At 51.8% G+C, this 13,779-nt stretch overlaps 1 protein-coding gene across 3 annotated transcripts in view; it reads left to right on the top strand.

The window, feature by feature from the left end:
• The window catches only part of Ano1 (anoctamin 1), a 98,242-nt gene that overhangs the window by 35,504 nt on the left and 48,959 nt on the right, over positions 1-13,779 (top strand). For all 3 annotated transcript variants that reach the window (XM_059263947.1, XM_059263955.1, XM_059263964.1), the window contains 3 exons: positions 6,844-6,908; positions 8,157-8,291; positions 11,662-11,822. In XM_059263947.1, coding sequence (XP_059119930.1) covers positions 6,844-6,908; positions 8,157-8,291; positions 11,662-11,822 — 361 coding nt within the window. The remainder of the gene's footprint in view (positions 1-6,843; positions 6,909-8,156; positions 8,292-11,661; positions 11,823-13,779) is intronic.

A 13,779-nucleotide genomic window follows, 5' to 3' on the forward strand; every position in this document is an offset into this window, starting at 1 on the left:
CTCTCCCATATTGGCTTCCAGAGAACCCCTGTCTTATGGGGTAACCCTACACCTTGTCCCTGGGGCCACCTGGCCTCATTCCCCCAGCACCAGGATCAGTAAACATGGGCTCACAGTGGCCAGTTGCCCAGAGAGCCACAGTCCCCACAGCATCCCGGGGAATTGGTTTCATGGTGTTCAAACTTACCTGTCCTGGAACCCTTTTAAATAGACAAGTTATTAAGCAGGAGTTCAGTGGAGTGCCCTCTGGGAAACACTATGGGTCATTCTCTACTGTCCTTCCTCATTTTTCCAGCAGCCCAGAATCCTTGCTCTGCCTGGGGGATCCCCAAGAAGCTGCCCCCGTGTGAGCGTCCCCCCTATCCCCCCGCAGATGCCAGCTCCACTCTCAGGAACACCCCCTCAACAGCCTTCCACATTGCATCCAAACAAGCCTGTCTGTTAACCCAACAAACCAGGCTCCCTCCTGGAGAGGGGACCTCCCTGGACCTCTGCTCCTCCCTTGTCCCTCTGCAAGTGGTGTGCCTCACAATAGAGGCCTTGTCCCCACACCCCAGGCCTGGGGACCTTTGGGTGGCATGTCCTTCCTTCTCAGACTCCTCCAGCCCCAGGCTTGTTTTCAAATGGTTAGTACTTGATGTAACTTGCCTGCCCGGGAATCTAGCTGAAGATTCTATCAGATTTAGCATTAAAAAAATGACATATTTGGTTATTTTTAGTGTCCCATCTGGCATTCATCTGAGACCCTATGACCTGCTGAACTCCCCTATCCAATCCCGCTGGAGAAACATGGTCCACTCCGTGTCCTAGCCAGCTCTGGGCTCGGAGTCCGCTCCCTCACCCCTTGTGTCTCAGCCTCTTGGCTGAGGTCCTTCCATGGACAGCAGCAACCCCATTTGCCCCCCACACACACACCCAGCCCCCTACTCTCCCCAGAGCTGCAGCCACACCAGCCATCATGCTGGTCATAGTAATTCAGATGACAGTCACACCATGCCAGGAATAGCTGTTATTTATTCAGATAACTTCCTGGCCCTGCTGAGTGTCAGGTCCAGCAACACAGTTCCAGGTTGTCCAGGCCCAGCTATTAACTCTACCGGGAACACCCCACACTCGGTGAATTTTATGTCCCAGCAAAGAGTACAACGCCTGGCCCACTGGATAGCCAGAGAATAATGATAGTTAGGTGGGTGGGTGATTATAAGAATGGATGGATGGATGAGTGGGTGGGTGTGTAGATGGATGAATGAGTGATTAGTTGGATGGATAGATGCATGGATAGATGAATAGATGAATGGGTAGATAGATAGATAGATAGATAGATAGATAGATAGATAGATAGTTGAATGAGTAGATGAATAGATGATGAGTGAGTGGATGAATGGATGGATGGATGGGTGAGTGGGTAAGTAAATGGATATAAGGATGGCTAGACTGATGAGTAGGTAGGTGGAAAGATAGGAGAGTGAATGGATAGATGAGTGGATAGGTGAATGGATGCATGAATGAAGGGTGGATGGACAAGTGGGTGGATGGATGAGTAGACAGATAACAGGTGGGTGGGTGGATGTGTCAGTGAGTAGATATGATGGATGTAAAGGAGAGGGGAAGGTCATGTAAGTATTTTGGTCCTATCACAGAGCTTCTGTTCTCCCATGATGGCTCCATTCTAACTGGCTTGGTTTGAAATTTTTCCCTTTTCTGTGACAAAATCTGTGGCTTCTTCCTTACAATTCCCACCATGTCCATGGATAAATAGACAGATGATGAGAAAGATGAAATGGTAGATGAATGGATGAATGGGAACCCCCAGAGCCTGACTTGAGGTATACGACAGGACCAAAAAAATCAAAGTACAGCAAGGACATCTTCCTGGGCTGAGTGGTGTGGCAGTGACGTATACCTGAGCAGGGGTGTTGCTGCAGCCAACTGCTGGATCCTCCTGAGGCCAGTGAGGGTCCCACAGATGAGAGGACAGCCAGAACTCTAAGGAGGGGCTTCTGGCATCATGGGAGATGTGTAGATGTGGCTGGAATGGGTCTGCCCCACCACTGTCCTGGACTGAGCCATAGGTCCCGACTCATTATCCATCTGTTCAGCGGTTAGTCCCCAGGCGGAGCCCTGCCTGCTGCAGTTCACGGCCGCCCGCTCTGAGCCCCACTCCTCCTGGGCTGGCAGAGGCTAAAGAGGCCAACAGGCTTCCCCCAAGGGCATTGGTGAAATCTCCCAGTGAGCTGTTGGCCTGACAGCGAGGGTGGGGAGGTTACCTCAGAGCAGGAGGAGTTCACAGTGTGGTGCTTAAGTCGGAAACAGTGTTGTCTTCCAACCTCAGTGAGGATGATGATGAGCCTGCAGAGGCCACACGGGCCAGCCAGACCCCATGGCGTGGTTGAATCCTCCTGAGGTGTTTGTTTGTTTGTTTTTTAAAGCATTTAATTAATTAATTATTTAATTATTTACAAGTGCTTTGTCTGCATGTATGCCCTTTAGAGATGGTTGCAAGCCACCATGTGGTTGCTGGGAATTGAACTCAGGACCTCTGGAAGAGCAGCTAGTGCTCTTAACCACTGAGCCATCTCTCCAGCCCCCTGAAGTGATTTTTAAACACTTTATTTCCAAGAAGCTTGTGCATCCTCACCCTTGTCTGTCTCTTCCTCCCCGCTCCCTCCCTCCCTCCCTTAACTATGTCTCCCTGCTTTCTCTCCCCCACTCTTCCTTTTTCTGTCTCTCATGCCTCCATGCTTCCCCCTTCCTCCTCCTCTCACTGTATCTCCCTCCTCTCCTTCCTCCTCCTCTCCCTCCTCCCCTTCCTCCTCCTCTCCCTGCCTCTCCCTCCTCCCCTTCCTCCTCCTCTCACTGTATCTCCCTCCTCCCCTTCCTCCTCCTCTCACTGTATCTCCCTCCTCTCCTTCCTCCTCCTCTCACTGTATCTCCCTCCTCCCCTTCCTCCTCCTCTCACTGTATCTCCCTCCTCCCCTTCCTCCTCCTCTCCCTGCCTCTCCCTCCTCCCCTTCCTCCTCCTCTCACTGTATCTCCCTCCTCCCCTTCCTCCTCCTCTCACTGTATCTCCCTCCTCCCCTTCCTCCTCCTCTCACTGTATCTCCCCGCCTCTCCTTCCTCCTTCTCTCATCCCAAGTCTCACTTTTTTCTTTCCCTGATCTCCTGCCTTCTCTGATGATCAGCCTCCCTACCCCCACTGCAGGATGTAGTCACGGGTGAGCTAGAGGTTCACTACAGGGGTGAGGTGTAGATTCCTCAAGGTTGGCTGGGGGTCTGCTCTGCTCTCTGGAGGAAGCTGTAGTCTTCTCCCATGTCTGCATAACCTGTGCAGATCACAGTGACATGCATGAGCCATCAGCTCCCACAGTGTCCCAGCAGGAAAAAGCACCCCTTAGCTTTTGGTGCAAAGGAGGGGCAGAAGCAACTCTGCCTAGTGCTCCCCTAAATCTACCCTGGCTCAGCAATGCTGACGCTTCCTCTCAGGCTCTTACTGGGAAGCCTTTCTGAGAGTGTGGTGGTGTTCATCCTATGTGAGCCCCATCTGGGACTTCAGGGGCCATAAAGCCATACTGGCAGGGGACTGGCAGGCAAGTCCCAGCTTCACAGAAGGGCTCCCTGGTCCTCACAGGTGCCTCTGTCTCTCCCTTGCTTTCTTCCCTACTTCCTGAAGGTATGTGGACTGCCTGTGGGTGACACACATGGTTGTTAGTTCTCAGAGCGCAGAAGGGATGCCAGGAAGGGGCTGGGCATGCAGCTGCATTGGTAGAGTGCTTGGCTACTGTGCACAAGGCCCTGGGTTCACTCCCAAGTACTGCATAGACAGGGCATGGTGGTTACACCTGTAATCCTAATGAGTACTTAGGAGGAGTTGACGGCAGGAAGATCAGGAGTTCAAGGTCATCCTCAGCTACACAGCAAAGTCATAGCCAGCCTGCAATACATGAGACTGTCTCAAAGAAAGACAGACAGATAGATAAACAGATAGATAGATAGATAGATAGATAGATAGATAGATAGATAGATAGATAGACAGACAGATAAAGAAGGACACCTCCCCCAAAGTAGAGACCCTCTCTTGGGCTGCTCCTCATGTGGGTTATGCTGCCTGCCTGTCTTTCATCTTCGAAGAGTCACGTGACTCATCTTCCCCCTCTGCTGTGGACCTTTGGAGTTGGGAGAGAGCATTTCAGCAGCATGGGAACCACAACCACGAATGGGGAGGTTGAACAGACAGGGGCACTCAGGTATGCAAGAAGATGGCCAGCTGGATTCCCTGCCTGCAGACAGCACCATCCTGCCTCATCTGTAAGACACTTGGTGTCTGGGGTCAGGACCCCAAATATGTGACCTCATACAACCCTGATTTCCTCCTGAAAGGTCCCAGTTCTTAGTAATCACAGGAGACTCAGGACTGTACATATGTAGGGAGTCCATATGTCCCGTCCTAAGAATGTCTGGGATGATGTTTCCATGACTGCACAACACCTGAGTGTAGAGACACACCCCACCCCAGTTTTTAAATTTGAATGTTAAAGGGCTTGGGAAATATTTCAGTTGGTGAAGTACTTGTCTCTTAAGCATGAGGACCTGAATGCTGTCCTCAGAACCTGTGTTTAAAATAAGTCAACATGGCAGTTTGCAAAGGGAAACAGAAGGGTCCCTGGGGTGCTGTGGACAACCAGCCTAGTCTCACTGGTGATCTCTAGGCTAACAAGAGCTCAAAGGAGGTGGATGGCCTTCCTAAGGACGACATCCAAGGTTAATCAGGTCTCCACATGCACAGCTATATACACACACCTGTACACAGGTACATACACACACACACACACACACACACACACACACACACACACACACGGAGTGGGGTGGCATTTAAATAAAAAAATGTAGTTGGATGTTACAGGAAGAAGACATGTAACAAGCAACAGAGTATGAGGCAGGGACCCATGGGAACCCACAGAGCCATCCCTGCCCAGCCTCCTCCGTTACAATTCTGATGCCAACAGAAGGGATGACTGAGGACCAGAAAGTTCTGTCCCACTGAAGACCGACAGAAGGGCTCTTGGGAAGTATGCAGGGACAGAGCCCATTGCCTGGTAATTCCTTGCCAAGCTAGGCATGAATGGTGTGTGCCAAGGAGGTTCTCTGGACCCTTTTACCATCCAGTCTGCACAGTCACAATGGCAGCACACAGGCAGCTGCTCTAGGGTTTGGGCTACTCTGTCCTATTCACACACTCGGGGTTTGTTTAACCAGCGGTCCCTACATCATCCATTCTCTCTGTCTCTGTCTCTCTGTGTCTGTCTGTCTGTCTGTCTGTCTGTCTCTCTCTCTCTCTCTCTCTCTGTGTGTGTGTGTGTGTGTGTGTGTGTGTGTGTGTGTGTGTGTGTGTGTGTTGAGGTCAGAGGACAATCCCTTGCCCATTCCTGGGTAGATCCACCCCTCTGGCCTTGTTCAAGGTGATCATGAGGAGGTACAGGGGTCCCACAGTGACCTCCTCAATCCCCACCAGCAGGGTAACCTTAGGCAAGCACCTCTTGGCTGGCAGGTAAGACCAGCAGCCCCTTTGTGTGAGTTTAGAGGGGCATTAGAATGGTCTACAGGAGGTTCCTCTCTGCCTACCAACTGAGGTCAGTGTAGTACATTAGCCCCACCATAGAACCCTGAGAAGATGTTCAGACACCCTGGGCTGTGTCAGCTCCTGGGACTGGGGAAAGAGGTCATGAATGCTTTAGAGGATGCTTCATCTCCTGCTGTAACCTTAGACTTTACACTTGGGAAGGAGTTAGCCTAGGGAAGAACTCTGAGATAAGCAGAGAGGCAGCCGACCTCCCTTCCCACAGACAGCTGTTCTGGGGTTTGGACCACTCTGTCCCGTCATGAATGACCCTGCAGCTGGAGAATGTGACATAGGAGCTGAGTGTGAATGAAAGTAATGTGTGTCTTTTTTTTGGGGGGGGGGGGGTTGGTTGGTTGTTTGTTTTTGGTTTTGGGGTTTTTTTTGGTTTTTTTTTTTTTTTTTTTTGAGACAGGGTTTCTCTGTGTAGCTTTGTGCCTTTCCTGGAACTCACTTGGTAGCCCAGGCTGGCCTCGAACTCACAGAGATCTGCCTGGCTCTGCCTCCCAAGTGCTGGGATTAAAGGCGTGCGCCAACACCGCCCGGCGTAATGTGTGTCTTGTTTGCACACTAGGGGTTGTTTTAACCAATGGTTCCCACACACCCCCATACCATGTGTGAGTGTGTGTGTATGTGTGTGTGTCTGTGTGTGTGTGTGTATATACATGTGTTGAGATCAGAAGACAACTTATAGGAATCAGTACTCTTCTACCATGTGGGTTCTGGGGATCAAATTCAGGTTGCCAAGTTTGGTGACAAGCACCTTTACTGCTGAGCCATCTGGCTGGCCCTGGTCTCTTTTGTTTCGTGACAGGTGTTAATCAGGAGCCTGTCTTGGGAGATGAACCTTGTGCTGTCTCTGCATGCCAGGAGATTTTTTTTTTTCAATTTTGCTGTTTGTGTCTCTGCTTGAACACTGATGGTTTAGATAATAAACGATTTGGTATCTGACCCTAGTGACCTCTTTCTGTCAGATGTCATAGATGAATTCCCAATCCAGTCATGAAAAGCTGAGATTCCATAACCTTCTAGAAGCATCTTTCCCATCCCCGCCTGAATCCAGAATGCCAGTTCCCTCCCTGGCATTCTCTAAGTATTTGTTGAGTGAGTGAATGAATGAATGAATGAATGATGGAGAGGCTGACTGAAACCCTGAAGCTCCTCCAGGGAGTAGCATCAGTGTGTGACCCTCCACCAACTTCTTTCTCATTCTTTCCTCTCTCCAGCTCCTGTATGAGGAGTGGGCAAGCTATGGGGTCTTCTACAAATACCAGCCCATCGACCTGGTCAGGTGAGTGGAGGCACCTGGCCTCTTAGGAGGTGTCTGTGTGAAGCGAGACTCAAGGCCGTGTCCGGATGGTAAAGTCCCTGGGCATGTCAACTGCTCCAGATATCCAGCCACCTGGGAACCTGTTTGTCCTTGAAGGCTGAGTGGGCCATTGGGTCTCCAGGAAGCCAGACAGCTCAGGCGGGGTTGGTGATGCGGCCTAGTCATGTCTACTGGACTACCGGCATTGGCCACTCCCACTGCCTCTCCTTGAATCCTCCTCAGTGTGGCCAGCAGGACATCTGCTGAGATCACCTGCTTTGGGGTGTGGAAGGGAAGAAGTATCTGCCTCAATGTGTGAGAATTTGTAACCAGGTCTGAGGGAACCCGCAGGACAGTCTGGGAGGCTGGCAGGATGGTCAGCCAGCGGGGCTTCAAGTCCTGTGGGAGCTTGTAGATGAGGTGTGAATGGTGACAATACATGTCAGCCCAGGAGGGCCAGCAGACTCTTGCTTAGTTTACTTGGTGCCTCTGACCAAGTTTCATTTGTTGCTTATACTGAATGGAGTTTAGGGTGGAACCCATGGCCATGGGGACACACCTGGACCACCAGTGAAGGCTTCACAAACAGAAGTGAACCCTTGCCCGGGGCACAGAGGAGAGGCAGAGTCAAACCTGGTGACACACACATGTAATCCCGATATTTGGGAGGCTGAGGCAGGAAGATCAGGATTTTAAGGTCAACCTGGGCTGTATAGTGAGCCAAAGCCAGCCTGAGCCAAAGAGAAAAACCCAGCCTCTGAAAGACAGGGGAGGCTGGAGATTCAGCCCAGCTGGTAGAGTGCTTGCCTAGCATGCCTATAGACCTAGATCCAATCCTCAGCAGAGAGTAAGCCAGGCATGGCAATGCACACCTGTAATCCCAGTGCTTGGAAGATGAAAAAAGGAGAATCACAAGTTCAAGGTCATCCTCAACTGTATATTGAGCTAGAGGCCAGCCTGGACTATGAGAGACGGGGGTGGGGGTGGGGGGGTAGAAGGAGAGAATATATGACTATTTTAGGGCCAGTTCAGTGGTAGAGCACTTGCAGTAAGTAGGAGTGTATATAAAGGAAGGAGAGCACCCCAAACCTGATGAGGTGTCCTAGAGCCTCACTTTCCAACTCTCAGGCAGGAGATTCAGTGGTCCAATTGGAGTTGTTCATTGCCAGGGGGACATAATATGTCCCCGTGGTCTAGAGTGTGAGTGCATCCCTTTGTTTCTCGGCATAGGAAATACTTTGGTGAAAAGGTCGGCCTGTACTTTGCCTGGCTTGGCGCCTACACCCAGATGCTCATCCCTGCCTCGATCGTGGGTGTCATTGTCTTCCTCTACGGATGTGCCACTGTGGACGAAAACATTCCCAGGTAGGCACCAACCCTGCGTTCTATGGGAGACATGATGCTGAGGGACATCCATGTTCTGAGACCACACAGAAGATCTGAGCCCCCACCCCAATGACCAGCTGCAGGACCTTCTCAGCACTGTGCCTCTGCTGTAGTCTATGGACTGGAGCATCGTCACTGCTTCTGATCAGTAGAGAACCCTGTGTCTGTCAGCTGGGGAGGAGGTGGGGTCTTGTCAGACCAGAAAGACCATATCTGGCCAATTTTGCCTCTGTGATGTTTTATTTTAATTTTATGTGTATGCGTGTATTATCTGAATATGTGTGTGTGTGTGTGTGTGTGTGTGTGTGTGTGTGTGTGTGTACTGTGTGTGTAGTACCCACAGAGGCCAGAAGAGGGCAACAGAGCCTCCTGGAGCTGGAGAAAGATGGTTGTGAACTGCCACATGGGTACTGGAAGATCAGCCAGTGTTCTTAACCACTGAGCCATCTCTCCAGTCCCTTCCAAGATGTTTTAATATGTGGATAAGACAACTGCTATTCCTTTCCCCCAAATTCCCTCCCAGGTTCCCTCAGTCTCAAACTGGAGAAAGCCTGTCCCTGTGTCCACATGAATAATACAATACATGGATAATATAGTACAATAATAATACATGGATAATATCCTGGTTTTATGATGCCAGGATAATGCAATGCATGCTGGGATTTACTGAGAGGATGGACAAAAATGGCTGGTTATCAGCTGCCGGAGCTCAAAGCTTGTGAGAAGCTGGAAGTGGAATAGGGATGTCCCCTGCGATGTCCCTGTGTAGAAAGGGTTCTGCCGGCTCAGGATGTGGACTCCCAAGAGAGGGCACCAAGTTTTTTTACCCTGGCAGCTCAGTCTCCTTAAGTCACATGGTCAGAAAGGCAAACAGTAATCATCTGGCGGCAGAGACAAAGCCAATGCCCAGGCCTGTCCGGCCCTGGCCTCTGCCCCAGTTGATATTGCACAGCAGCCAGAGGCACAAAAGTCCCCCCTGGAGTCCATCAGGCCAGGCTGAGGTCTCAGGGAAGTGGTGGCCAGTGACTCTGTACTACCTCTCCTCTCTGAGTACTGGACCTTCAGGCTGTGTTTCTTGATTTTGGCTGAGTTTAAGGCCCCCAGAAAAAGGGCTTTTGTCTAGCTGCTGGCATTTGTATTGGAAGCTGAGGCTAGCGTGCGGGGGTGGAGGTGGGGCAGGAGGGTACAACACCACTCAGACAAGCCATAAGACTCATAGGCAGGCAGGCAGGCGGGTGGAACTGTGCCATGGCATACCGTGTGCCTGAGGCCACTCCTCGGGCCCTCGGGCCTCCCCCAGTCTTGGGCCAAATAGACAGCATGACCCTAAGATGCATACTGATATATCAGGAATGGCCTTCCACCCACCAGTTCCTAGGGAGAGGGCACTCAGACCAGACCAGTCACAACTGGAGGCTTGCCTGTTCATCTATCTCAATGAGAGGAGATGGGCACTGAAGGACCAGTTCCTGGGCATCTGGTGACCCTGTGCTAATTTAAGGCCCCAGGTAGATGACCATAGCAGTGGCCACATTGGGACTGAGGTGCACCCTTAAAAGAGCCGTACACATGCTAGTCCTCTGGCCTCACCGTCCCAGCAATCCAACAGCGTTGTGCCCCTGGGAAACTGAGGCAGCAGAACTTGGCACCCTTCCCAAGACTGCATGGTCACACACGCCAGAGCTGAGACTTCAGAGCCTCAGGCTCCAGAGCACATGGCTCTTCTCTCCGGGGTGCCCACCCCTCTCCTACACATGCGTGTGTACATCACCTCTCCCCAGGTCCTCCAGAACCACTGTCTTGGTTACAGTTAGCCTGTCTTCATCTTTGCATCTGTGGTGAGTGACCAGCACCCTTGATGCATACGAAGACCATGGAGCTGGTGTCCTCTGCCTTGGGCACAGAGGAAGGTCCCTGAGAGCCAGCACAAGTATATATACCAGTTCATGTGGATCCAGAAATCTGAAGAAGAAGAAAAAAAAAAAGGCAAAAATACCCACTTCAGCTTTCTCCCGGATAGCCATCTGACCCCTGGGAATGAGTTCTCCAGCCTGTTCATCTATTTATAGATGAGGGTCAGGTCCAAGTTGGAAGGAAGGAGAGAGTTCAGGACAGCTGTGGCTAGAGGGCAGTATTCCTGCCCCTCTCCTCATTTTCCAGAAATGTTGAGCCTGAAGCTAGAGGTCTTGACCATGGTCACAGAGCTCAGGACTGTAAAGAATACAGCCTAGAAGCCTGACCTCAGCTGGGGACTGTGACCCTGGGAGCCATTCCAAGCACAGGGCTCTTATTCAGAGACTGAGGTTTAAGTCCCACCTTGCTGTGAGGCCCTAAGGAATTTAGTTTTCTTCTCTGAGCTCCTGCTCCACCTATGAAGGTGGGACTGTAGTGTGGTAGCCCCCAGGTCAGGGAACACCACACAGGGTAGTGATGAGGCTCCTCCTCTTCTGTTGATGGCTTGTAAATTTCAGGATGTGTTAGCATGAGTAGGGGAGGGCAGGGCGCTCTGGGCTCAAAGCTCCTCACATTGTCTCAGAACCCAGCTGAGCCTGTGTGCGCCACTGACCAGGCCCTGCTGCCCCTGAAGCTTCCTCTGTTTCTTGAGTGAGCCCCTGGGGGTGCCTGGGGACCTGGAAGCTTGGGGGTGTGTTCCTTTGAGACTACCCACCCACAGAGAGGAGTCCTGAGCACCCTTTCTCCACCTTTTTAGCTGCCCCCGTATGCCCTGTAAGGGTCATGGCACGATGCCCAGTGCTACCAGAGAGTCACCCAGCATGGGTCTGGCCACAGTGAGGGCCTCCTGGCTGCAGTTCACTCCATCCCTCCCTTGGGCTTCCAAGCCTGACCGAACAAAGAGCTAGCCTCCATGCATGTAGCACAGCTTTGATAGGTCCTGGGGACAGTAGGAAGGTTGGCTGGGGATCCTGGGCTATAAAGGTGTCAGGAGTGTTGACCTCAGGTGTTACCATCCAAGGCTCACCCCAGAGGGGACACTCCAATGCCTCTTTCTGCCTCAAGAAGAATATGGACACGAGCAGGTATTTTTAGAATGGGCTACATCAGGGTTCTATTAAAGGTGAAGATCCAGGGCCTTTCCCCCAAACCACGAGGAAAGCTTAAGTCGGACAGCATCAGGGACTTGAAGGGAGCCTGAGGCCCTGAGACTCATGGTTAGGCATGGGTCATATGCCTGTGAAGCTTGTGGCAGGGAGTGGAGACAGAGTGGCCACAGCTAGCCAACAGGCCTTGACTGTGACTACCAGGGCCACCCTCCATGGCCTCTGGGAAAGAGACTGGAACCTGAGGATTTGAGGCCACTTGGGAACCTGAGGCCACCTCTGTCTTGTAGCATGGAGATGTGTGACCAGAGACACAATATCACCATGTGTCCCCTGTGTGACAAGACCTGCAGCTACTGGAAGATGAGCTCAGCCTGTGCCACGGCCCGTGCCAGTCACCTCTTTGACAACCCGGCCACGGTCTTCTTCTCTGTGTTTATGGCCCTCTGGGGTAAGTGGATCCTTCCATTTAGACCACCCACATGGCAGGGACAGGAGCACTCTCTTCTGACACTGAGTGTGATGGTCCACAGAGTCTGTATACTGAGTGTGAAGGTGGGTCCCATAGTGTGCCTGATGACCACAGCTCTGCACTATGTCCAGGATGAGCACAGCTCTTCTGACCTGGCCGAAAGATGTCAGTGTAGCCCAGGCTCTGAGAAACCTTGCATGTGGATTGTCACCCAGAGAGGGTCACGAGTTGTTTGAGGTCACCCAGCTCTGAGCAGCAATGGCCAAATTAAATCGACAATCCTCAAGCCTGAGCCTAATCAGAGGCGGAGACAACAGGCCGTTCCCCACAGAGACTCTAATCTCAGCCACCACAGTCTGGGGCCCAGACTCCAGCTTTGGAGACAAGCTAGGCTGGGAAGTGTGGCTGTTGTGTGTCTACAGATGATAATGATACAATTATGGTGATGATGATGATGATGATGATGATGATGATGATGATGATGACGATGATGATGGGGTGTGTGTGTGTGTGTGTGTGTGTGTGTGTGCGCACGCGTGTGTGTGGAGGTCAGAGGTCAAGCTCACGTATTGATCTCCAGGAGCTGTCCACTGTCTTTGTTTAATGTTTTTATTGCATTTTATCTGTTATTTATTTATTTATTTTGTATGCATGTAGAGGATTACACGTGAGCCTCGGCATATGTGTGGCGGTCAGAGGACAATATTCAGGAGTTGGTTCTCTCCTTCCACCATGTGGGTCCCAAGGGTCACTCGGATTGTCAGGTTTGGTGGCAGGTGTCTTTGTCCACTGAGCCTTCTCACTAGCCCCACTTTGTGTTTTTGGAGACAGTATCTCTTCCTGACCTGGAACTCAGCAAATAATGCTGGACGAGCTGCCAGGGAACTCCAGGGAACCGTCTTATCCCTACCTCCCCAGCACTGGGATTACAAGTGCGTGCCACAACACCCAGCTTTTACATAGGTTGTCGGGGTTGAATTCGGGTCCTCATGCTTTACAGCAAAATCTTTACCCCAGAGCCAGCTCCCCAGCCCTCCATAGATGATTTTGACAGCAAATGAGACAAGTCCCTTCTTTGCAAGCAGGACTTTCCACAGGCTTGCCAGCAGGGGATACAGGATTCACACAGGGGCAGCTCTGATTCCCACCCTGGCTGCAGGTTCTGAGCATGCACCTCCAGGGCTCCCAGCTGGTAGGAAAGGACATGGGGAATGAAGGATCTGGTGACCTGAGGAAGGTAATACAAGAGGGCTGCCTGGAAGAGGTGGAAGGCTCTGGAGCTGGCACTTGAGTCAGAAAGGCCCCTGAGTCAGTCTCACCTGGATGACTGGTTGCAGGGCAGGAACAAGGGTCAGGACAGCCTTGGACTCTCTTGGCTGTGCCCAGTGGGAATGTGGGAAGCCATCATAGAGCAAGAGGCTGATGGCCTGTGGTAATTCTGGGTTCCTTCCCCGTCTATGCGGCCTTGGCCTGTGATGATCAGACAAACACCTCACTGACAGGGAAAAGCTGTTAAAGGTGAAGCGGAACCTCCTGTCCCCCTGGATCGCAGACAGCCCACCTCCCCTCTGCTGGCAGGTCCCAGTCTGAGGGTTTTCCCTTGGTGCTGATGCCCTGCAGCAGCAGCCCAGGGTTGGACTGACCTACGTGGTTGGGAGGCAGGTGTGCCTGCAGCAGTGCTGAGATACACAGCGGGTGAGAGTCAGCGTGGAGGGCAGGTTACTCCGCGCTGCCTCTTCAGCCCCTGAGTGGCCCAGTGTGTTTACACCCCTAGGGACTTTACTCTGACTCCAGGCTCCAAGTTCAGCTCCCCATCTATCTGTAAGCCGGGCCTATGATGAGAGGAGGTGGGCCATGGGCACAGTCTCAGCCCGTGTTCCACAAAGAGCCAGCCTTCTGTAAATGGTTGCTGCTACTGATGAACACATGGGAGTAT

Source organism: Peromyscus eremicus, chromosome 1, assembly GCF_949786415.1.
Source record: "Peromyscus eremicus chromosome 1, PerEre_H2_v1, whole genome shotgun sequence".
In the NCBI taxonomy this organism is placed as follows: domain Eukaryota; kingdom Metazoa; phylum Chordata; class Mammalia; order Rodentia; family Cricetidae; genus Peromyscus; species Peromyscus eremicus.